The sequence below is a fragment of the Acanthaster planci genome, linkage group LG02 (assembly GCF_054643075.1).
Source record: "Acanthaster planci isolate LZ-2023a linkage group LG02, COTS_SCS, whole genome shotgun sequence".
In the NCBI taxonomy this organism is placed as follows: Eukaryota; Metazoa; Echinodermata; class Asteroidea; order Valvatida; family Acanthasteridae; genus Acanthaster; species Acanthaster planci.
Window position 1 is genome coordinate 20,227,511 of NC_141778.1, and position 24,944 is coordinate 20,252,454.

The 24,944-nt window shown below is 42.0% G+C and overlaps 3 protein-coding genes across 11 annotated transcripts in view; 2 read left to right on the forward strand and 1 right to left on the reverse strand.

The window, feature by feature from the left end:
• Nucleotides 1-890, forward strand: part of pomp (proteasome maturation protein) — a 194,206-nt gene extending 193,316 nt beyond the window's left edge. For all 4 annotated transcript variants that reach the window (XM_087133454.1, XM_022235913.2, XM_022235912.2 and 1 more), the window contains exon 6: nt 1-890. In XM_087133454.1, coding sequence (XP_086989580.1) covers nt 1-68 — 68 coding nt within the window. In that variant the 3' untranslated portion in view covers nt 69-890.
• Nucleotides 808-23,010, reverse strand: LOC110979819 (copper-transporting ATPase 2-like). Of its 5 annotated transcripts, XM_087133452.1 has the most exons (22): nt 22,834-23,010; nt 21,954-22,097; nt 21,231-21,294; nt 17,150-18,437; nt 16,565-16,777; nt 15,837-16,006; nt 15,128-15,289; nt 14,815-14,897; nt 13,922-14,075; nt 12,737-12,970; nt 11,457-11,706; nt 10,976-11,100; nt 10,366-10,506; nt 9,872-10,063; nt 9,272-9,454; nt 8,549-8,783; nt 7,719-7,886; nt 7,044-7,186; nt 5,591-5,803; nt 4,707-4,824; nt 4,095-4,197; nt 808-2,870 (listed from the first exon to the last, which is right to left on the reverse strand). In XM_087133452.1, the coding sequence occupies exons 2-22, from the start codon at nt 21,971-21,973 to the stop codon at nt 2,636-2,638; spliced, it is 4,494 nt and encodes a 1,497-aa protein (XP_086989578.1). In that variant the 5' UTR covers nt 21,974-22,097; nt 22,834-23,010; the 3' UTR covers nt 808-2,635. The 5 variants fall into 5 exon arrangements, with proteins under 5 accessions (XP_086989578.1, XP_022091600.2, XP_022091603.2 ...); XM_022235908.2 differs by lacking the exon at nt 21,231-21,294; XM_022235911.2 differs by lacking the exons at nt 21,231-21,294; nt 21,954-22,097 and having other exon boundaries at nt 22,834-23,009.
• The window catches only part of alg11 (ALG11 alpha-1,2-mannosyltransferase), a 5,893-nt gene continuing 3,491 nt past the window's right edge, over nt 22,543-24,944 (forward strand). The window contains exons 1-2 of one of the 2 annotated variants that reach the window (XM_087133453.1): nt 22,543-22,681; nt 24,098-24,343. In XM_087133453.1, the coding sequence (XP_086989579.1) occupies nt 24,102-24,343 (242 nt within the window). In that variant the 5' untranslated portion in view covers nt 22,543-22,681; nt 24,098-24,101. Of the gene's footprint in view, nt 22,682-23,159; nt 23,314-24,097; nt 24,344-24,944 lie in introns of those variants that run through there. The other variant, XM_022235906.2, reaches the window with a different exon arrangement.

Here is a 24,944-nt window from a genome sequence, read left to right on the forward strand (position 1 = left end):
CTCCTGGAGATGCTGAAGTCATGGGCAACCCACATGCACTCATGGAGAAGCAGTTCGGCCTGCTTTGATTAAACGCCTGTGTAACATGTTATAAGTACCAGCGACATTTAACTTTACCTATGTGTGTGTACAGATTTCAAGATGCTCAGAGCTTTATCGGGAATGGTCATTTTTAGTCAAATTTTTTCAACAACCATGATGTCCTCTACAGTGTCAGACAAAAATGTTTTTATTTTCATGTGACATCCAGTCCCAAGGAAATAGAAACATCATTCCAAACAGCAGTTAAGTAGTTAAGTGTGTGGTAGACACGGCCCATGTCTTTGCCAAGGTGTTTTATGCAAATTGAATGTCATCGTGCACAATGTCGCCATCACTTGTGTCACAAGAGGGCGCTCTTCACAGTGTATGGTCAGGCCCTTTTTTTTCTTAACCTCAGCTCCGTGTCCCAGCTTGAATTTCGTTTCTACCCGACAATTGATGTGGAGTATTTCATTTCATTCCAATGATGCATATAAATTTGAAAGTCTGATACAAAGACGACAGTTGAAGATGAGCTTTGGAGGGGGGATCAATCAATCAATTGAATGAATGGGACTTCATCATATTGTATCCTTGGTCTGATTTGGGGGGGCGATGAATCAGCTAATACTTGCTCCCTTATAACAAGTACAATGTGATGTTGTTGGCACAGGAGAGGTGCAAGAAGGTGCATCCGAGCACATACATGTACATGTAAATTGTTCTTGAGGAAGAGAATACGATTTAATGCCCACAGCATGTATGCATGAAATGCGTACTCAACTCTCTTTTGTCCTGAATACTGCTTTTACTTAATGGCAAACATTTGGGATTAAATGTCATAATTCATGATGGCACGTTAAAAAGTATTTGTGAGACTGTTGCATTTCCATGAGCAGTGATTCAATTATTAGGATCTTTGTCGCACATTTATACTTGGAATAATTTCATAAATTGCAGAATATTCACATGTACATTCAGAAGTTTTAAAATACTTTTCTGTCATATTCAATTTCTAACAATTTGCTGCATGTACAATTTTGGAGATTTAGAGTGACCTACGATCCCTTTGTTTTTGCCCCTCACATTATGCAGAGGTCAGAGTTTGACCTCTTACCCCTCCAAAAGAAAGCAACACCTTTGATTATATCAGCTACTGATAGTCAATACTCATACATGAAAGAGTTGCATGCATTTTGTGCCTACTCAAATACCATAAACTCAATTTGACATACAAACAATAATTACTAAAATAGAACCGCTCTTAAAAAAATTAAACAAGCTTCAATACAAAATCAGATACATGTGTGTGACAACTTTACAAATTAATGTTTACTAAACGGGCAAACGCTATTAAAAAAAAACATTTCTCTGAAGCATAATACTCGGCAGTATCGAACGAAGCCAACAAAATGTCAACCATGAACTAATAGGCCACTTTCTGGATAACAATCGTTGGATTTGTCAACAGATTTGAATTTCGTTCAGTTGTGCGCATTTTACTTATTGACCGAGGGCAGTGCTTTAGACCATGGGTGGGATATTGTAAAGGTGAATGGGTTTGAGTGACAGGGCAGTGTGTCCGTCTCCCTCAGCTAGGATCGTAGTGCTAGCAATGAGAATGTGTACTGGAATGGCTGTTGCGGATTGTGCAGTATTCTATCATGATCAACAACGAGCTCTTAGGTATTGGCACCGTTGCTAAGGCAGTTCTCAAGCAGTGCTAGGGACTCTGCATCAGAATAAGGTACCTGAATGCCAGACCAATGACATCTGGAATTGGCTCCAGATTATGGAGCCAGGTACCTGGGAATTACTTCTTACATTTTCAAAGAAAAGAGCACAGGTTTTAAAAACATGCTTGTGGGGGAAATTTGAAAATAAAAATCAGGAGCATGTGAAATACACAAAGTGTACTTGATGAACAAAGGTTGTTGATAAGTAGTGTGGGTAATTGGCAATTTGAATGTATTTTCATACTTGCTTTTTCTGTTTTCTTAGAATTTGGGGGTTTGGGGTACACGGGTACCTGTGCATTACTTCATTAGAGTACTTGGTTCCTGAGCTACTTGCTAATGCACAGCACTACAGCAGAGTCAAGGGTATCTGTCCACAGTGTTCAGTCCGGTAATAATGGCTCAGCGTGGGCTGTATGATCTCTTTTGATCCTGGGAAACTGCTCACCTAAATAACTTGTTGTGCAGCACATTTGAGTTTTAACGTTGTGCAATACTGATGACTTTCTTTCTTCCAAACTGACTGCATAGGAATGTCATGGCAGTGACCGTCATGACCCAGGCAGTTAATGTTTTGATCAGAATACTGAGACACGTACCAAATATCCACAGCAATGGAGGCAATGAAATACTGGTTCATATATGAGAGATCATTTCCAACCGAGGCACTTCATGGAACTCTTGCAGAACCGTTCTATGACATTTCTGATGTCACAACACAAACACAATATTCCTATGACATCAAGTGGCTAGCTTGCACTTTAATAGAGCCAGTTGGCAGAATACAACACAAGCAAGCAGCCATTTTGCATTGCAACGGGGTACAGAATATAAGGACATCTGTGAGGAGCTAGGTTTGGTTTGGGAGTAGTCTTGACTTATTCCTCCTCCTCATCCTCACTCAGCAGGTGAACGCTCAGGTCACGGTCTTGCATCCTGGACTTGGGCTTGACGAGCAGCCGCTGGAGCCTGCTAGGGGGCGGAGTCAACTCCTTCATCTCCAGGTCTCTCTTTGTGGTCCGTCTGGGTCGTACAAATCCCCGCCCCGATGACTGACTGCCTAAGCCGGGCATGTCTTTCTCGGCCATCTTGCTGTAGTCTGGTTTGCGGTATCTGTGAATCAGCAGGCATTGACAACAAGAAAATAAATTCTCCTTGCCTCTGTCATAAAGGAAACTACGGTCTGTTCCCCAACAAAATGTTAAAGCAAATACTGCCCGTTTTTAATTCAATACGTCACCTTGCAGTACGTGAAAATTACATGGTTAAAAAAAGGTTAATCCTTGGCATTTATCCAGTGCATTGCTTTGTCAGCATGCCCTTTGAAAACAAATTGTAAAGATAAAATGCACGTTTTATTTCAATCACATCAAGCATCAAGACTAGAAAGTTGCATTAACTCAGTTTGGATTGCTTGTATGATCTGGGATATAGAATGGATGTATCCCAATGCAAACAGGACAGAATAAAAAGGCCAAGAATGTCTTCTTTCAAACCCCGGATGTTGTAACTACCGCCTTTTGACATTTCCTGTTCAAAATGGACAGTATTGAGCTGCACCACTTTCTTTTCTGGGGTGTTACTCTAAAGCAAATTTCATGTTCTACTCTTATAAAAGTCTTCCTCTCTATCAGTGCTTAGAACCTCTTACTGGATATTGTCAAGACATTCTGCAGAAATCTTTACTGACGCCAACTCTCGGCGGACGATATCACGACATGCAGTGTGCACGCTTGTCTTCCTGTCCGTCGGTGTGACTATGTGCTTCGATCTTCCTGTAATGTGAGTCAGTCGGTCCCGAGGGAGTTTGCTTTTTTTCGCTGACAGTTCTGGGGTAGATTTGGCAGGGTACGTGACTCCCCATCTGTGCTGTATCATGCTATCCCAAGGCTGGTCGGGAGAACAAGTGGCTACGTGTACTCCCTACATTTTTGTCACTTATTTGGGTTATCGGTTCTGAACTTGTTTGGCTCCACAAATTTGTTCTCCCGTTTCTTGACCCAGAATTTCCAGTCTTATCTGTTGCCGCTCGTTGCCAGGCACAGGGAAAACTTGTACTTGTGCTTTCAATTTGTGATAAACTATTGTTGCTTTCTTTGTCGGTGTCTGTCCGAATATGGAGAGCTCTAAACTACACAGCTGTAACTTATGCAGAATTTCACTTTCCCCCCCCCCTTTTTTTTAAAATTCAATTCACTGCCCATGTCCGTACGGTAACAGGTTCAGTGGTCCAGCGGAACATGAACAAGTTCAAGACTTGGTGAGGATGCCTTAATGACCTTACACATGCACCAACAAGTTTGCAACCTGGCAAAGATAACTTATTCCATAACTTACAGCTTCAGCAGAAGTGAGGAGCTGACGACAGATACGCTAGATGTCGCCATGGCTGCAGCTGCCACCCAAGGTGGTAAAGCAATACCCCAGCTCATGAAAGCACCTGATGCAAAAATGCAAATTCAATTACTGCCAAAGAGCACCACAGCAAAGCCCCAAAAAGACATTCAAACCAATCACACCACACGTTATTTGTACGCTTCCCTACTAAACTTCAACTCCATGGTTTATGCCTGTCTCCTGCAATTTTTGCGCATGTAAACAAAGGGAGATTTCGTCAATAGAAAGACCTGCCAAGACCATTTAATTTCTTCACATCCCTTCACATCTTGCAGTCTATGTGACTGAGAGTTGAGTCTTTTTAGTGTCGCATTAAACAGGTTCTTCTTTGTTTTTCTCAGCACGTTAATATTAAATTTGCCAATTTGATAAATTTCCCACTCAACAAATGCATCAAGTCACATTCTCATCAACTACTTGTTTACCCAACTGGTAAATGTAATTTGTCAAAATTGTAACTTGCCAAGGTTACAGATTTGAAACCATGTTTCACATGATATATTCATGATTTTGATGCAGGCCCCCTTTCAAACCGAGTGGAATACCACCCACCTGCTGCAATGGGTATTGCAATGATGTTGTAGAAGAAAGCAAAGACAAGATTGAGTCTTATCCTTTGGACAGTCTTGTGTGACAGGTGGATGGCAGTGGGTACATCTAGTAAATTATCCTGAAGAGAAAAAAAAAAGAGAACAGTATGAAGAGTGAGGTCAAAATACCTGTACTCTTGGCAGTGACATTAGTATTCCTTGTTTATCACTGGCTCCTACCTAATGTCTATAAAAATAATGTGGAGAAAAATAGGACGCAAATCTTCACACAAATTTAACGTCAGGGCAAGATATAAATGTTACATTGCTCTAGCGGTGAGATCAACCATTTAGGTTTATCATTTTTCTTGCAGACAGACATCAATACTCAATTTAAAGATGCAATGCACTTTTTATTTTCCATCCTACAAGGGCCGTCAAAGGCTCTTCAGGGGCATGTTACACTTTGCATATGGCTGCATACCACTAGCAATAAAGATATACTGGGCATGCTAACACCGGCAGACATAATGTACTATTTGAACATGCCCCAGACTCATACCCCACCATGCCAAGACCTGGCTGAAGAAGAATAAACTATTTAAAAAATAATACCAATGTGCCACAGAAAGGTCCAATTTTTCATCATTTATAACTTACTAAGCTATCTGCAGAGAGCATTTTTAACTTAGCATTACTTTGAAGTACTGTGATTAACAGTGGGAAAGGAATTGTCAAAATAGCTAATTCAGCCGAGTTATGAAATCATGGGTCACATTTCCAAACATATCAATGCGCATACGCAACTCAGTATTCAAGGAACATGACATATGGAGACAGCTTCCTCATATCTTGTGGTTTCCGCAGACCCACACACTGATTACAAAGAACCTGATAATGTTGTACCTTGATCAGCACTATATTGGCGGCCTCGATGGCCACATCTGTCCCTGTGCCGATGGCCATGCCGATGTCCGCCTGGGCTAGCGCCGGCGAGTCATTGATCCCGTCTCCCACCATGGCAACAATCTGCTTGTGGCGCTGTTGCTGCTGCAGCTCACGGACCTTATCCACCTTGTGCTGGGGTAGCACTTCGGCAAACACCTGGCCGATGCCCACCTGTGGACATCAAGAGTAATAATAGCTTTGCAAATGCATGACTGGACGTACATGTACTGTTCAATGCTCAGTGCTGCACTGTCTGCGGTTGGCAGCTTGGTGAGAGGAAATAATGTGGAGTGTCAGTTGTTAAAGAGGAGAACTTGTCCACTTAGCATCAGTCTCAAAGTGCAGGGATGGAAACCCCAAAGGGGATTCATGGCTTCATTTGTACAGCACAGAGAACTTGTCCACTTAGCATCAGTCTCAAAATGCAGGGTTGGAAACTGCAAAGGGGATTCATGGCTTCATTTGTACAGCACAGAGAACTTGTCCACTTAGCATCAGTCTCAAAATGCAGGGTTGGAAACTGCAAAGGGGATTCATGGCTTCATTTGTACAGCACAGAGAACTTGTCCACTTAGCATCAGTCTCAAAATGCAGGGATGGAAACTGCAAAGAGGATTCATGGCTTCATTTGTACAGCACAGAGAACTTGTCCACTTAGCATCAGTCTCAAAATGCAGGGATGGAAACTGCAAAGGGGATTCATGGCTTCATTTGTACAGCACAGAGAACTTGTCCACTTAGCATCAGTCTCAAAATGCAGGGATGGAAACTGCAAAGGGGATTCATGGCTTCATTTGTACAGCACAGAGAACTTGTCCACTTAGCATCAGTCTCAAAATGCAGGGATGGAAACTGCAAAGGGGATTCATGGCTTCATTTGTACAGCACTGTTTTGTGAATATATGTATTCACAAGCAAGATACTTTGCCATAATTACTTGTCTCCACCTCAAGCGTGTACCAGTCCAAAATCACCCGTGTACATATATATAGAGACTAATCTGAGGAGATGCGATACTGCAGTGGCGTGGCGCTCACATCCACATTCCTGATCTTGAGGCGCACACGCTTTTGGCAAATCGCGACACCCTATTGGTCAATGTTACGCACGCGTGCTACCTGTCTGCGCCCGTTGTACCACTGCAGTAATGGCTTCTAATTTTGGTTCTCAAATTACACTAAGCATTTTTTGTGAAAGCCAAAAATTAGAGGCTGCATAACTGGTACCCAGCTTTTTCTTCTTAGAAGAGTTTTAAGCAGAGAGGTATGTTCTCCTAGACATAAGAAACAGAATACAATGACATTATAGTTGTCACATAAAAACAAACTATTGCCACTGGAGACATGGTGCCACAACACTGTCACTTGGTACAATGCACACCAATCCAACAAAGCAGAGAATTCCAACTTACTTGTCCAGCGATAGCTTGGGCCGTCTTTTGATTGTCCCCTGTCAGCAGCACCGTGTTCAGTTTCATCTTCTTGAGGATGTAAACGGCTAAGGCAGCCTCAGGCTTCACTGCATCAGCCACAACGATCATACCCACGATCACATCTAGTCAAGTGAAACATTAACAAGAACGCCTTTAATTCAGCCCAAATGACCCTCATGAAATAAAAACACCAACAGGACTGACGTGACTGTAGTTAGTACACATTAAACCATACTAGTGGAATATATTTGTGGTATCTCCAAAGATGTGTTTGGAGTCAGGGAGATGGTAACTTTTAGTGACAGGTTTGCCCTTACACTTCATAAAAACTGTCTGCTCAATGGTAGTTCATAGCCAGTCTTCACTCAACTCTGGCATAAAGCTTTCAGCATCACAGCTTCACCCATTTAGCCCCTGTACTGCTCCAAACTGCCCTGCCTGTTACTCCCAATACAATGCAAAAGCACCATAAGTTTTTTATGACATCACTGGAAAATAGACATAGCGTTACACAGTATAACACAAGTGGGCATAACTTCCACTGTTCAACAAAAACCCAGGTATTTCACAAGAAAAGAAACCGTTCCTTTAAAAACAGATCAATGCTTCTCTATTTGTTCATTGAACTGTTCAAAAACCTGAGCTATTGCTTACCATTGATGGCGACGAGTACCGCGGTCTGCCCCCTCTCCTCGTGGTCGCTCATTTCCAGGTCAATCTCCATGGTAACTTCACAGAAGTTCCTTTTCATCCACTCCCGGTTGCCAATCAAGACCTTGTACAGACCGTTGTCAGGCTGCTTTAGGTTGACAGACACTTGATCTACACACAAAAAAGGTTCATTTTTAAATACTACCATACACATATAAAGAGCACCCTACAATTGTTGAAGTGAGCACAAGTTACAAACTAGTATGGTCATGGCTGTCACCAGTAAGATACAGGAGTCACATAAGTGTGGCCGAGAATGGCTAGCAATCCTTGACCTCTAATGTGGGGTCAACTTAAAATGGGTTCCTGCACCTCTTGAGACAAGATTCCATGACTTTTGCCATGACCAAATTATGGAGCTTCAAGACTCAGTTCGTCAAAATGCTGATTTGTAAACCTGTTTCATGAAATGTGCCGGTTAAAATGAAAAGCAAGAAGCAAAAAATGCCAGTATCAGTGAAATTTCTCCCATCAAGTTGCGTGTAAAAATCAAATTTCCAATGCTCCCCTACCACTACGCAAAGCACATTTGTATAACATTTATAAATAGTTCTCACAAAATTCCAGGACAATTCCAGAACTTGTGTCATTTTCACAAATTTCCATGACTTCCTGACCTGGAAGTTAAAATGAAATTCAATTTGCAAAGTTTTTCCCAGGCCGCAGAAGCCCTGAATTAATTCAAATATTTTTCCTACTCTCTTAATTTTGAAGTCTTGGGAATCATTCTCAAATACAGGTGAAGTGTCGACGAAGACAAAACTGAATTATACCCTTTTCACTGGCTGGCATGATTGGGGGGACGCAGTCAAACACGTCCACTATCTGCCTGTCAATCTCCACCGTCACTTGGCCTTTATCTGCCTGTGATGTGACGTCACCAAGGCTGCGATCTGTGCACTGGCTGAGCAGCTGCTCCGTCTCCGTGGTGCTGACGTTGCACATCAGACCGCACCCAGAGACGGCGCTGAAGTCTGTGCACTTGGCCAACGTGCCCCGACCAAAGATCTGTCCAGAAGGGAAAAAATAATCTTGAAGGTATCTGCACCAGAATACAAAAATCAAAAAAATTGCACACGAGGCTTGACTGGGTAGAATTGGCAATGACCAACAGTATCAACTGATTATTTCCTATAGAATAGAAACACACTAGGACTACAACGTGCCCCCTTCATATCATCTCCCCCTGAAATAATCACAAGACCGTAGGATGGTGACAGTAGTATATTTTATATAGTTCTGCAAGATTATTCTACAGAAAATTACAAAAAAAATTACATGAACAAACCACAAATTCCAGTTTCCAACCAAGGCAGCAATATTCCTTTAGTGATGCATTTCCCCAACAGACATGGCTGACTCAGTGTGTAAAAAAAATAAAGCCAGAACATTTGACGCGATATGTTGGGTACCAACTACCAAATTTATGGTTCATTTACAGCATACAAATTTCTATTTGTCGCCCGAATGGTCCAGACTGAGAAGGCATGCCTGACCTCTTTGGCAAACTTGGTGATGGCAGCACCGATGGGGTGCTCGCTGTTGGCCTCTGCTGAGCCGGCCAGGGCAACCAGCTTCTGCTGGGAGATGATGGAGTCTGAGAGAAAAAGGAGGACTCGTACGACTCTAGGGGCACCTTGGGTGATGGTCCCAGTCTTATCAAACACAACCGTCTTGATCTGAACCAAGAAACAAAACATTGTTGGCAATCATCAGGTGAATTTTACTCCCTTGTGTGAACGAATGTCAAATGTCAACATGTTCGAATGGGCAAAAGACGTGTGCAATGAGTCAGTTAAAAACTTTGAAAGGGCAAGGCCATTCAAGAACTTAAAGCGTGGAAGTTGGTATACAGCTGTGCTGATAGTGCTGTTGGAATGCTGACACGACACATGGCCGGAATCTGGAATGGAACTACTAACCACTTGATTCTATCCATGTTACATCATTCTGCACGAATGTGCAGGTGAACTGCCTGGTAGCCTGTTTCTCTTTGTATATTAGTGCATGCATGCATTTGGTCGCCAGCCACCTTACAGTCACCTGTGACACATGTACTTTTGTCTGTGCATGCGAGTAGATAACACCGTTCCTACCTTGTGCGCAATCTCCAAGGGTCCCCCTCCCTTGATGAGGATGCCGTTGATGGCCCCCACCCCAGTCCCCACCATGACGGCAGTAGGGGTGGCAAGACCCAGAGCACAGGGGCAGGCGATGGACAGGACAGAGATGGCACACTGGAAAGAATACTGCCAGATCATGTGGCTGCTGCTCATGTTGTGGTTCGTCTGTCGTGGAGGACACACACATTAAAAGTTACACCTTGCAGCAGACTTCCTGGGAATGAAACACGACTAGAAATTCCATACAACACTACACGGCTCACTGTTAGGCAGCAGAGAAACAGTGCAAGCCACACAGCAGACAGCAAAATGTAGTTCCAAGAGACACCTGACTGGTGTGAAATGGAATATTCTATTTTCACAACTGGGATGTATATGGAACAACCACAATCTAAGTGCACTGAACAATATTTGGATCCCTAGGAGGTCAACCGCGGCCGGAGAGGTGACTCAACAGCATGACTTACATTTAGAAGGAATGTCGGATGCACCATATCTGGATCCGTGTATCCCTTAATGACGTGGGCAGTCAAGGTGACCAGTGTGATGAAGACAATACCGGGCACAAAGTAGCCAGCGATGCGGTCAGCTAGCTTCTGGATGGGAGCCTGGATGCCAACAAGATGGTCATAGGATAAGGTTGATCACTTCAGACTGCCCATGAGTAACACGTAGTTGTTAATGGTACTCTGTAGCTTATTGCAGGAAGCAGTTTGAGGCAAATTATATTTTCACTGGTGGAATATCTGGCTGTATTTTCATAACTCAAAGTCTGTCTCAGCCAAATGGAAAAAACAATATGTGCAACCAAACTCCTGCACAATCCATACCACTTGCAAATGTTTGCCTTCACCGAGGCTATTGGAAAAAAGTCTCAAGTTATCATACACATGATGTACATGTAAAGGTGATGTAAAAAAGTGCATTTCATATAAAACCAGCATAGGTTTCATTTTAATTCAATACCATATCTTAAAGTACCAGAAGAATAACTTCACTAAAGTTGTCCTCTAAACAATCTCAAAAAAGTGAGGATTTTCAAATTCCATGCAGCAGAAACGAAGCATTTATTTCTACCTTTGATGTTTGTGCCTCTTCCACTAGCTTGACAATATGAGAGAGTGCTGTATCAGCACCAACATGGGTGGCCTTTACGAGTAGCACTCCATTCTGGTTGATGGTACCTCCAATCACAGTGCTCCCTAGCATTGTAAAAAAAAACAGTACAAGAAATAAGTGATGCAATATAAGATGTGTAAAAAATATGAAATTGTGTCCAAAATGTCATCCATGGACTTGCACATTACATGTCAGATGTATCAAACAGGATGTAAAATTTGAGCTCAGAAATTTTGAGGGCAAAGTATGTCATCCAATGCACACTTGATTACCTTCTACAGCAGGTAATGCTGCCTGATGTGGCTCCAGATCCAGGAATGAAAATGTGCCTGCCGATCAGGGGTAACAACACCACAAGAAATGCAGTGCCTTGATCCTCTGGTAAATTCGGACATCATTTATTTTTACAATGTATAAATTCCATTAAAAGCATGATCACCTAGCTTCTTTGTAACAGGCATGGACTCTCCAGTGATAAGTGATTCATCTACCATCGAAGAGCCCTCCACGATGACTCCATCAACTGGTATCTTCTCCCCAGGTAGAATCTTCACCCGATCGTTCCGCTGCAACAGGTCAACGTCGATCAGTTTCTCTGCATCCGGCTGACCCAGCTCATTAAAGGTGACCAGGCGGGCCTCCGTGGCTTGGAGGGACATCAACTTGGTCAAGGCCTCTGAGGTCTTGCCCTGTGTTGGAATGAACAAGGATAACTTCCTTTTATATCCACAGTGGTAGCCTTCTTTAACTACTAACATCAGTTAGCCTGGATTGTAATCTCTTCCAGGCAATATGCAAATGTAATTTATGTGTGTCAATTCTCCAACAAATGGCACGGTGCATCTGACCAGTTTCCAGCTGCATCGTATAAGATTCATTATTGTGCTGAAATAAAGGTCTTTAAACTTTTGAGGGGCATCAAGTCCCAAATAAAATAACAATGGCTGGGCTCTACTAAAATTCTCAAAGCCTCCTTGCAGGTTTTGAAGGATCTGGAAGGATTAATTACAGGTCATGTAGTTTACATTTGTTTTGTTTTTTGATTTTGTTAATTGCAATGAATATTGGTTTGGGAAACGGCAATTAAAATTATGCAAAAATTTCAAAATAAGTTGCTTTGAAACGTCTGACAACATCACTGCACTTACTACTCGACCATATTACCAAAAACTCTTGAAATAAATTCACAAATACTCAGCATACCCAAGTGAGGTTCAGCAACAAATTGGGAGAAAAAAACAGAGAGAACGGTGAAAAGTCTACGTGCAAGTCAACATATCAATGTCTTTCACATTTGTGTTGACATTCGCGAAGAAGGTGCAGCTTAACTTTCCTCTTACTGATAAATTCATGCATCTATCATCTCTTTTCATTTACTCCACTTCACATGGCTGTGTTAGAAGAACTAACATTACACTTCAAGGCACATGATCAGCCACAACTGCTGCCATGTGGAATTGTTCAGCCTTTCAGTTGAGTCCGCCAACAAAAGGGATATCATCAGTAGGGCATGCATCAATGACAACTTAAAAATAATTTTATAGTTGGAATATGTAAGCCTCGTACATTTATTTCCATATGTTTCATGCACGTACATGCAAAGATCTGAAGGTTGGCATTCTACCAAAAGCAGCAATTTTTAATACATAATATGCCATTCTCTTGGTGAACTGTGAATTTCAATACTATATAATGTGAGCAGTATTTTCTCACACTAACCTTAGCAACATGTTCCATCCATCGTCCCAGCGTCACAAATATGTACAACATGGGCGGGGCATCAAAGAATGTCCTGGGGCTGGTGGTGGCCCCCGACAGGATGGCAATGACAAGGATGATGACAGAGTAGACATAGGATAGGGTGGTTGCCAAGACAATCAGAACATCCATATTGGCGGCACCGTGCTTCAGAGCCTTGTAGGCTTGGATGTAGAAGTAACGCCCCCCTAAAACCTGGGAACAAACAGGACGTGTAAAATGTTTAACTTCATTAAACCTTCCTGTAATTATGCTGCTTGCTGTATTTCAAGGTTTCAGTCCTGTAAAGTCAAGCCACCATAACTCTTTATACAAGGCCTCATGCCTGAGATTTGTTTCTATGCAAAAAACGTGACACTTGGTTAAATGCACCTAATAATTTTGACTAAATCTGAAGACAAGTTACACCATACATGTACATGCAAAAACGAATTCACATTATATAACTCAATTACTCAAATATCAATGGTCGAATGGGAAACCCAACAACAAAATATTTTAGGTACTGCTCTTTAGAAATCAATACAAAAGGACAAAACATACTTTAAAAATTGTGACCAGCTCTTCAAAACAGTGTATTATGTCACATTTTTTTAGTTTGAGTTATATATATATAATCGCATTGCTCTCATCCAAAGCTTTCATTTGATATACAATTCATCCCAGTGGCATTTTGCATTTTTGACTTATTTGCCATTTGCATATTTTTTATATTCATATAATTTCATTTTATCACACATGCTTTTGAGACAATGCCCTTTAAACGTAATGAAAAGAAACATTAAACTGAAATTAGACACTCTCTTGGTTTTCCTTAGCAACCAAGGCTTTCTGGTCAAGCAATTGGCCTCAAAATGATTTCCAAATATTTTCACCCTCGGCACATGGAATGGGCCATTTTTGCATTTTTGCACTGCTCGACTTATTACACCTTTTTGCAGAGCGGGTCACAATTGATCTCTTCGTTATGGCTAGTACTCAAATTTTTTGGGATGTGTAGATTTGAAACCATTCCTAATGGTCAATATGCTACAGCACAACAGTGAATGACAGCTGACACAGAACAATGAAACAGTAGGTTTTGGAATTCGATTGACCAAAACATGAACTTAAGACTGTTACGGGAAGCAGGATGTTGCAACTGACCTGTATTGGTGTGCAGAAACAGAAGAGCAGAAGGTTGTGCACGGAGAGTCCAGGGAAGATACACGGGTGCATGGGGTGTGCTATGACGTCATACAGCATCATGACAATGACCGGCACGCCAAAGACGAGAGAGAAGAGGAACGAACGGCGCCACCTGGTGACCAAAAAGTACCAAAGCACTGACGAGAAAACTAGTCAAGAAAGTCTACAATGCAGAAGGGAATTCTGTGGGGCAGGGTGAGTGCAGACGATCAACAGGTCTCTCTTATTCAGCTGTCCTGGAAGTAAAGAACATCAAACTACCACAAAAACTTCACACATCCACCCCGCAAGAAAGACCCTCCCAAAGCTCTGAAGAGAGCTTCCCATTAAGAACATGAGTCTGCATGTCCCACTAACAAGAGAAGCCAGATTAGACCAGACCATGAGCAGGGTGGATGTAAAACATCCAAAACAGAGTATTAACCCTAACCTCCTCCTTTTTTGCTAGGGACCATCCTCAATCCTCCCAAATCCTCTAATTTGGGAGTGAAAAACAATTGGATTCTCTCTCAATCCTCCGAAATCCTCGATAATTTCTTGAAAATGTTACCTGGAGGTGTACCTACTGCCTCAATCCTTCAAATCCTCTGGCAATTCCTGTCATTATGTTGAGGCAAATGGCATTCTTGAGCAGTGCAGTTGATTCAAAAGAATATCGGGCTGAATTTATGCATGACTAAGCAAAAACAACACAAAGTCTAATGCATGACATCCTTTGCAATTAGCCATGCACTTTTGCCATTCACCCTAAATCATCCGAAATCCTCCAAATCAGCCAAAAGGATTTTGGAGGATTGAGGGGGGTTAGGGTTAAAGTGCATTTATAATGTGATGTACGATTCTGTTCCAACCTTCTTATGGTGTCTGAGTGGTCTAAGGCAGCAGTCTTATCCTTATTGCTATCAGTGATTAGACTGGCTCCAAATCCTGCATCCTAAACATGAGAAGACAACACATTTGTGCCAGATATCAAACACAACCTCACAGTAAAATGATTGGACACAAAATTAGTGAGAGAAATTAAAAAATATTCAAAACTCGCATAAACTTTGCTTGTATTCTCCCACAAGTTAAGGGTTAAGAAACAAAATAATCCTAATTTGAGATATGATGAAAATAACAAGAAGTTTTTTATTGAAGCTGATTGAAGAGAAACAGTCTTACTTCAATAGCCTTGATGATATCCCTCGGCCCCGTGATGGAGGGTTCAAACTCAAAGCGCCCTCTAGAGGTTGCCAAAGCCACAGATGCCGACTTGATGCCTGGCTTCTTGGTGAGAGTGGACTCTATCAGAGCCACACAGGATGCGCACGTCATGCCAGAGATCTGTGTAAAAATATCACCACAAAGTTACACAAACTTTGTTGTGCCATTTGGTTGCCTTTGCCGGCCAATATGCTGAACATTCTTCACAGTGAATGGAGCAGTTATGACTGAAACTGAGGCAACATGTTCAAGCTTTGATCGCTGATCAAAGGTGCTGATCTTTGTTGAATTTTCAAGTCTGAGAGCCAAATCTGTAGATGAAACACACTGACTACAATCTGTAGCTGGTTCGTATGCATTTGACAACCAAGACAGTTTCAAGAAAGTTGGGTTCAGACTTCAAAAAGTCATTTTCGGGTAATGGGCCAATGAATTGGAAGAAAATATCTGATGCTATGGTTGGCTCTTTGGGTCAACAGTTTTGGTGACATTAGGCCTTATTTACCTCGACAAAGTTGATCTGCCTATTTCACACAGCAAGTACATACATGTACGTGTACCATTTGTGCTAACCGTAGCTCTGTTTTTCACAAATATTTTGAAAACCAAACAAAAGGATGCATTGACAGGCCAATGGACAAACAAACACACAAGATGGCTGACTTACATGCAGTTCAAGCAAGCCTTCCTTGGCCCTACGTTCTTCATCTTCCATCACCGTGGCCTTAAACCCGATGTCTGTTACCATGGCAGCAATCTCACTTGGGGTCAGGTGGCAAGTGTCAAAGGTCACCTCGGCCTTCTGGGCCATCAAGGCGACCATGACTGACTTGATGCCTGGGAGGAGACAAAGGCAGGCAAAACTTATAACAAAAACCACTGCCATGTTGCTGTAGATGCGAAGTCTCTCACAGGCTAGCTCACCACATTTGGGTCATCTCAGTACATGTACATTATCGAATGTTGTGCATTACAGAACCATTGGGTCTTTCCCATTTAACTTTGTAAATTTGCACTTTCAGCATCTTCTTGACAGAAGACATCCACAACAGCACAAGTACTCTCTGCAACAGTACCTCCTGCTCACATGGGTAGAACATCATACAGCAAATGTCAGATCTGCTAATGTACCTGTCATTTGGCCAATTGTACTGTTTTTGTTTTTAAACCATTCTCTTACCAATGAAAAACCAACAAGAAAATGTTTCACAAGTTGAATGGCAAAAATTATTGGGGACCTCATTTTCATCTACCTTAACTCTTCCCCCACGAAAACTCCAGGAATTGCAAAATTAATTGGAAATAGCAGTTTGATACTTTAAAGCTGAGCCTTGTATTCTGCCATCTGCCAATTCTGCCAATTGTTGTCATCCATGGGTCCTCTTTAAGTCTCACCTTTCTTTTTGCCAAGCTTGTTCTCTATGAGTGCCACGCAGGAGCTGCAGGTCATGCCTGTCACATGCAGGTAGCACTTGCCCACTTCGCCATCCATCAGGTCCACGACCGCCATCTCCTCTCGGTCCACTGGGGGCTTGAATGACACATGGGCCCCCTCCGGCAGCTTGCGCTGGTTCGGTGGCTGGAGACTGCCAGATTCCAGGCAAGGCTCTGTAAAGGAAGAACACAGAAATAAGTCTGCTTGAATTCTGAATACACTGGGTTACACAGTTGTGACATAAATGGCATACAAGAACGGATTTTTTCAGTCCACACCTTGCTCAGATTATTTCTGAGACTAAACATAACTATGTGTTACAAACAACCAAATACATGTAATTGGAAAGTTTTCCACAACTTCCACAAATCTCAATCATCCTAAACAAAAATTTGAAAGATATCAATAGGGGTGATTAATAAGAAGTTGAAACACAAGGTCACCCTCGTAAACAAGTTGAACTTGTAATCATTTTATAGTGAAATGAAATGCATGTAATCTCAAAATGAAAGAAAATAAAACAGACAAAAATGTAGCAAGCATACTTTGAAGTGAAGCCTCAAATCCCATGTCATCTATGGCCGCCATGAGCTCACTTGCTGTCACCTTGGTGGGATCATACTCCACCGCGCCGCTGTTCTCAGCCAGGGAAACTCTGATGGAGTTCACTCCTGCCTTGTCCCCGATCTTCCCCTCGATGGACCTCACGCAGGAGTTGCAGGTCATGCCCTGGATATTGATGACGACATGGCCTGCCTCTGGCATGCCCTCTGCCGGGATGAAACACTCAAATCCCATGTCATCGATTGCTTCCCTCAGCCTGTCTGGGTTCGTTTCCGATGGATTATACTTGACGGTGGCCCTCTCCTCCCGAAGAGACACTTTGATCTCCCGAACTCCATGCTGCTCCGAGATTTTCTCTTCAATGGTCTTTACACACGAATTGCAGGTCATTCCCTTCACCCTGAGATTGATTGTTTGTGCAAGAGACGTGACAGCATTTAGGTCAATCAGGACAAAGTTTGTCGGCAGGGTAGCATCGAACCCCATGTCCTCAATGCCCTCTCGCAACTGTTCCGCCGTGGTCCTCCGTGGATCAAATTGAACCCGGGCCTCTTTCTTGTCCAGCGAGACACTGATGTTGTGAACTCCATCAAATGTGGATATCCTGCCCTCGATGGAGTGAACGCAGGAACTGCACGTCATCCCCTCAACATGGATGGTAACCGAGACGCGGGAACCAGCCATCGGCACCGCATCATCTTTCAGCGTTGCTTCGAATCCCATGTCATCAATGGCACTCCTCAAGGTGTCTGGTGAGACAATCGAGGGCAAGTACCGGATCCTGCCCAGCTTCTCCTCAAGCGAGACCTGTATCTTCTCCACCCCATCCATATCCGACATGCGACCCTCGATGGAGCGCACACAGGAGTTACAGGTCATCCCTTTGATGCAGATGACAACTTCTTGCACCTCTTGTGGTTGGCATCCCACAGCCAGTGAAGCCTCAAACCCCATCTCTTCGATTTCCTGGCACAGTTGCTGCGGACTGATGTCTGAGGGCTGATGCCAAATTCGGCCCTGTTTTGCTTCAAGAGAAACACGTACACCACAGACTCCCTGAATTGTTCCAAGTCTTCCCTCTATGGACTTTACGCAAGAATTACACGTCATTCCTGTGATAGTCACAACAGTTTCCCTGATTCCCATTTGCAGGGAATCATCACCAATAGCTGCCTCAAAACCCATGTTGTCAATTCGGTCTCTCAAGTTTGATTGGTTAGTCCTCAAGGGGTCAAAGGTTATAACTGCTCTTTTTTCATCCAAAGACACCTACAAAGGACAAGAAAAATTCTGCAATTTTTATTTTTCACTAAACCAAAAATTGTTCTAGGATAAAAACAAGCAAATTCAAAAGTGCAACTTACTATATACAAAAATCAATAAGTCTTAAAGTCCACTACTGATAAATGTTGCAACATACTGTTCTTGACTGTAGGGTACCAAAACAATACACAATCAAGATGTGATTTATGACTGTCACACAGCATGAAGAACCATCAACAGGGAATTAACATAACGTGAATAATCAATGAACAACATCCAAATATGACCATGAACGTCTGCCATCTTGTGCTTGTCATATCCAATGTGACAAATTCCACAATATGTATTATGCATATGCACGGATAACATTTTCAAGGATGTTCAAAAAGGTAGAGCGCACACAGTAGAATTGAATTTTCAAATATCAGTCAGACAGTAATTTGTAATGTTACAAAGATGTTTAGAATAGTGAAAATAAAGTTAGGGTACTACCCTTTCCCTTTTCTGCAAAGGATTTAAGACTGTCTTTCCAAAAGTATGTTTATGGTCTGGTCCATCTGCACACATTCAGCGAATTTCAATCCAGTACAATTTCAATGAACATTCTCTGGTGCTTAAGCACAGACAGACATGAGGCACACTAAAACACTTCTACGGAAAAGATGCCTTACTTATAATTACTCTTTTCCTATATATGTTTCCATGAAAATCTCTTGAAACTGCATACAGTATTAAAAAGATGACTTCCAACAACAACGTCACAGAGAACCTGTTTGAATCAATACATTTGACACTTACATGTACAAGTACCACACTTACCCTGTGTACGTACACCCGCCATCTGCACAAGCACACTGCACGATATTAACTCATTATTAGAACTGGTCTCCACAACACAAAAATTCTTCCCAAAATAGCAGATCCTGGTTACATAAAAATTCTTCCCAAAATAGCAGATCCTGGTTACATCTGTAGATTCATTTCAACGCTAATGCCGTCAGAACCAAACAATCAAAAAGCCAATGCAGGGCCGAGGCTGGCAAAATCCTATTCAACATGCAGGCATTATAACAATTCCAAAACCAGGAACAAAGTGAAAGTGGTGTTGGAAGGGCCGTACATACATGTACTGTACATGCACAGAATCTTTTTCCTGCTTCAGTAACCAGCCCCGGTGAATGACACAGAGTTTTTAGTGCTCACTGTGCAGATAAGGAAGGTGTGTATATGTCGTAAATGTATTTCCTCGTTGGTTATTTGCATAAAGTGAATTGTTTCTGCAACGGATGATAACAATGTGGATCCTTAACTAAAGCTTTTCTATCACGTAATGATCTCAATAGCCTAATCTACGGAGTGAAAAAAAAGGGAAAAAGCCGAAGGAGGGGATATTGCTTGAAAAAGACAACTGAATAGTGAAATACAAAGGAAACCACCTTTAACCCTAACCCCCTAGGCTCCTGCACTAGAAAGCATACTGAACCTCACAAAATCCAACAGGTTCATGTACTTGTCTATGTACTTGTACATGCGCGTTACTGTACCAAACCTGATAAACTTCAACAGAATGAGCCCGTTGGAGTTTGAGTGATATGGTGTGGATGGGACTATGCAGTACAGGATGACTTGCACTGAACAGTACTAAACCTGACAAAATCAAGCATAGTCCAACAATTGGTACAGCAAGCCAGACATTGCACACAGTGACCCGTGTGTGTCCCAACTCACACAGAATCCAACCTGATCTCCCTGGGCCTTTCATCCCAAGTCTCACAAAATTCAACAAGAAGTTCCACAGGTACAGTACCAAACCTGCCAAAACCTGCTGTTGGAGTATGGCAGGTTTTGGGCAGTTAGGGTTAAACACTTGTTTCAAAACTGTTGGTGTCCTCCTTTGTACATGTAGCAAAGACGCTTTGGGCAGGCCCGATGATCCACATTTGTTCTTTGTTTTGCTGACATGTGCAAAGGCTTATAGTAACTTGGTATCTCATTAATTATTTTTTTCAATATATTTTTATTCTGCACTGGAAGATTCACAATAGAAATCAAAATGACTTTTTGGTAATTACAAATACAGCAGAAGGCTGAAAACCAAGTCTGCCTCCATGTCACGCAAGAAAGTACGCATGTATGCCTGTACCATACAAATGTGCACATGCAACCCAGAGTTCATTTTTATTGTAAATGATGCCTGTTACACTTTCGGCATCCATGTACGGTACTGTCTGAGAATAAAAAAAGTGGATTCTACATGTTAAACAATAAACATTGCTTGATTTAAAAGCCTCAACATCAATCTACATTTTTACATTGGTTGGACCATGCGCATTGTCGAACTATAATTATGCATATATGTACACGTATGTGAAGCACCTGAGGTAGATGACGGTGGCCTCTCTAAAGTGTTGGCTAAACGTTAAAACCGTATGGGAAAGTTTTCTAAACATTTTTCAAATTAACCGTTAATTCCCTCCCTTAGTGTAGAAATGTTTTAACATGAATGGAATAAAGGCATCTCTGGCAGACCTTCTTGTTAAAAATTGTTAGTTAATACAATGCATTCACTTTTAACTTTTTGTCACTGCAAACTTCATTCATTCATTAGTCCATGTAGAAAGCATAGAAATTTGGCTTCCACTTGTATATCACAATAACCTAAATTAAAAACTTAGTCAATAAAATATTAAAATACAGATGGTAAAACCAGTCACAAACAGACACAAAACACCTCAACTGCAATCACAATATGTTAAAATACAAAGCATACAGTTACTAAAAACATTCCTACAACCTAACCTTTGGATGGTATTCCAGAAAGAGGTGTTTAGCAGTACGAGCTCTGGATCCCCATAAACACCCCCTGGGTGTGCATACGTTAAAAAAAAACAACTAAAAGTTCATGATCACTATCAATTTCATGCCTTACAGCTATTTCTTACAAAAAGCGTAAATAGACACATGAGCTTCGGAAATGGAGTTAAAATGCAAGCTGGAACCACTGTCAGATCGCTGCTACTGCCAGCATAAATGCTAATCTCTTCAATAACAATAGAATAGCTAACGGAAACTGAAGAGTTAATAATCCCCACCCACAGTACACTTATGTACCCGCATGTACATACACATGTAATGGTAAAATGTACACTGTACAACGTGGACAAGGGTAACACTGAAAAAGCAATTGAAAACACAAATCACCCTCGCAAAACAAACAAACAAACGAACATCATGGAAATCAAGAAGTAGTCGATTACTGAGCTGCCACTGATGAGGAAGGGTGTACATGTACAAATAAAACCAGTACCTACCAGTATTTTCAGCGACAATACCTCTGAGGAGTATTAGATTGTAGATAAAAGGAAAAAACTTGTAGCTGAAGTTGTATTTGGAACAGCCCTAATATACATTTCTTTTCCAAAATGGCATTTATCGGCCAAAAAAATAATCCCCCGCTTAGGCCAACTTGTTGTGAACTGATCCATGCACAATGTGGTTGGTGTACATGTACAGGGTACCAACCTTGATGTGCTGCACACCATCCACTTGTCCAACTTGCTGCTCAATATTCTTCACGCACGAATTGCATGTCATGCCTTCAATGCTGATGATGCAGCAATGACAGTTGGCACCCAACACATCCATGGTCATCAGTGTTGTCTGAAACTACATAACGAATGACAACAACTGAGCTTTCAATAGAGGATGCGTTTCTACGGCAACAGAGAGGTATATTATTGGAAGTGTTCACTTTACTTTGTCCGGCAGGCAAAGCTCTGATGGTACCAAGTATGCTTACAGTATGAATTGCACAATGCATTTTTTCTTTACTTGTAAATGTGTTACGCCCCAACTTTAGCATCAGTCCCAACTATAATTGGGCCTGTCTCAAGTGTTAAAACACTCACACTAGTCACAGTTCCCCCACCATGTCCCTCAAAACTCTGCCCTTTTTTGACACCATCAACCCCACAGTTGTTAAGCATGATGTCACAGTCATCTGCCAAAGTGAATTCAATATGCCTGCGGAACCCACCAGAGCAGTTAATCGGATTTCGGTCTGTGGGGACTTCGTTCTTACTCCTTGTGTTTGATAGCTCCGTGCTCCAACGAAAGTGGTATCGGAGTCCGGCGGACGACGGACATGACAGAGCCCAGAGATCTGGGGTTAAATGGCAGGATACTGTGCCATCGTGCCCTCGGAGATTTCGTCCAGAATGCAACATTTACAATTTTGTCCACGATCAACCGTAAGTACTGAATGGTGTTCATGTTCTGATCAAACTCAATGAAGGTAAGCCTGACGTTAGCCAGTCGTGATCGACCAAGGGCGATGGCGCACCGCTCTAGCGATAGCCTGATCATGCTGATGCGGATAACCGGCTAAAAAGAAAATACTTACCTTCTCAGTTTCGTGTCAATAAAATACCAGACACGTTAACATGTCCAAGCAGATACAGCTTTTTAGAGGCAGATGATTTAAAATTCGCGACGAGGTAGCATTTCGTTCGGTTCCGCCCAGCCAGCAACACCAAGCGATGTCATTATCGTGACTACCATGTATGACTAGTGTGTCAAATAACAATTTTGCACGTACCTGTTTAGTCTGATGCACCTTTCGCTCCCTGTTGAGAAATGGAAGCGTGAGCTTAGAAACACGACGCATTTTCTTTTGGCGTGTCCCCGGACTTCGTTAAGCCTGTTAGTAGTTAGCACAAGTGTAGAGTCTGGTACCGTGTACAAAATCCCCAACTGCAGTACCGAACCGTTCACTTCACTTCCTTTTCCTCGTTTTTGAGTTTGTATGGTTTGTTATTGACATCTTTTCCTACCTCCATGTTGACATGCGAACCTAAATAATGTCGGTACATTTTTTTGTCAGGTTAGTGTTAGTTTTATGGCGATGTTTACTTTATTTAGTGAAAACATGTTTCTCTAATTTGAGACTTTGCAATTTGCAATATTATGTCATGAATGTGGACCTATGATGAAATTCAGGCCTGCTTGGCTACGTACGCGTTATGCGTAGCAGCTGGGCAGGGGCCGTGATCAGTGAGCCTACATGGGAGGGGTCCTTTACAACACGGTGGGCTAGGGTATGGGGAGGCAGGGAAGGGATTGGAGATTCCATTTGAGATTTGTCACCAAATCATGATGTGGTCTTTCGCACAGAAGTTTTCGTTGGTTATAGAAAAGTAGGTTTAATTTCCCAACCTTATCCAAGTTTATGCATCACACACTTGACACAGTTCATCTAGAATATGGCACTTCATCTATAACATGACATAGCAAATGACATGACTTTGGTACATGCTGGACACATGCACACTGAACCTCTGTGCTTTAGTTGGGCCGGCCCAACTATAGCATTCTAGTTGGGATAACAACATCAGTGCCAAATACAGTTGGCTGTAACAGGATCACATAATTTGCTGCAATTCAGCATATTGAGTGCTCCAGCATGTCTGTTGACAAACTGTTATGAATATCATGACTGTAGTATCAAGAACTTTTCATTTATGTCATTTTTTTTTTTTCGGAAGTAGGTTAGCACTGGGCGCAGTATACATTGTACAACTAAACTTGGAAACTTTTAGATAATTGTTAATCATTGGATTTGCAAGCAAAAAGTTAAATCCTTTTTTAATTTACTGGTGTTTTCACAGGTGCATGTATAGTCTACTGAAGCCGATGCTGCTCTTTTTACTGCTTACTTGCCCTCTGGGTGTCCTGCTCTTTTACGCTCTGAGAAGAAGAGTCCAGCAGAGGGGTAGAAGTCAGTTCAGTCACCTGAGGGAGCAAGACCAGGATGGGAAGAAGCCGGTGGTGGTGGGTTTCTTCCACCCGTACTGTAATGCCGGTGGGGGAGGGGAACGGGTGCTGTGGTGTGCCATCGCATCTTTGCAGGAAAGGTTTGGTATAGCTTCATATCTTAAGTCTGAAGTTTGCCGCCAACATTTGCTTTCTTCGCCCGGATCCATCGTGATTTCAGACAAAATTATAAGAGCCTGCTTACACCCTTGCTCAAGAAACTACGTTATATTAACCTCACACCTTCAACTCCTTAACTGAATTCCAGGCTGTGTCACTTTTTTCAGATATGGCACGTGGAATATTTTTAGCATTGTGATTTTTAATCAAAGTATGTGTGATATAAAACTCCAAAATGTTTCTTATGTGGCATTTGAACTATTTGATACTACAAGAAGCATTGATTCTCAGCCGTGTTGCAGTTGAGACCTCTTAACCATTTTACTCCAGGCTGTTATCCTTGTTCAGGCTGCTGGGCTGGGCACTTTTTTTTTTTCTGTTTTCACAACTCTTCCAAAATTCATATATTCACTGGCACAATGAAGGCTGCACAATGCGGCCAGATTCCCACTAGCACTTAGCAGGATTGTATCGCTAATTGCTGGAGAGTGTGCTTTTGTGCACGCTGATAATCCACTGAGGCTGGCAGCAGCAAACAATGGTTTCAAAAACAATGACAGATTATTTAAATATAAATATATG

What these genes read in the sequence shown, in the direction of transcription:
- LOC110979819 (XM_022235908.2), bottom strand. Translation starts at nt 22,082, where the DNA reads ATGACCATGGATGTGTTGGGTGCCAACTGTCATTGCTGCATCATCAGC. An exon ending in AAGAGGCACAAACATCAAAG is followed by an intron (nt 10,507 to 10,975) that starts GTAGAAATAAAT and finishes GTTGGCATCCAG; the next exon opens with GCTCCCATCCAGAAGCTAGC. An exon ending in CCTTGGAGATTGCGCACAAG is followed by an intron (nt 9,455 to 9,871) that starts GTAGGAACGGTG and finishes TTCTTGGTTCAG; the next exon opens with ATCAAGACGGTTGTGTTTGA.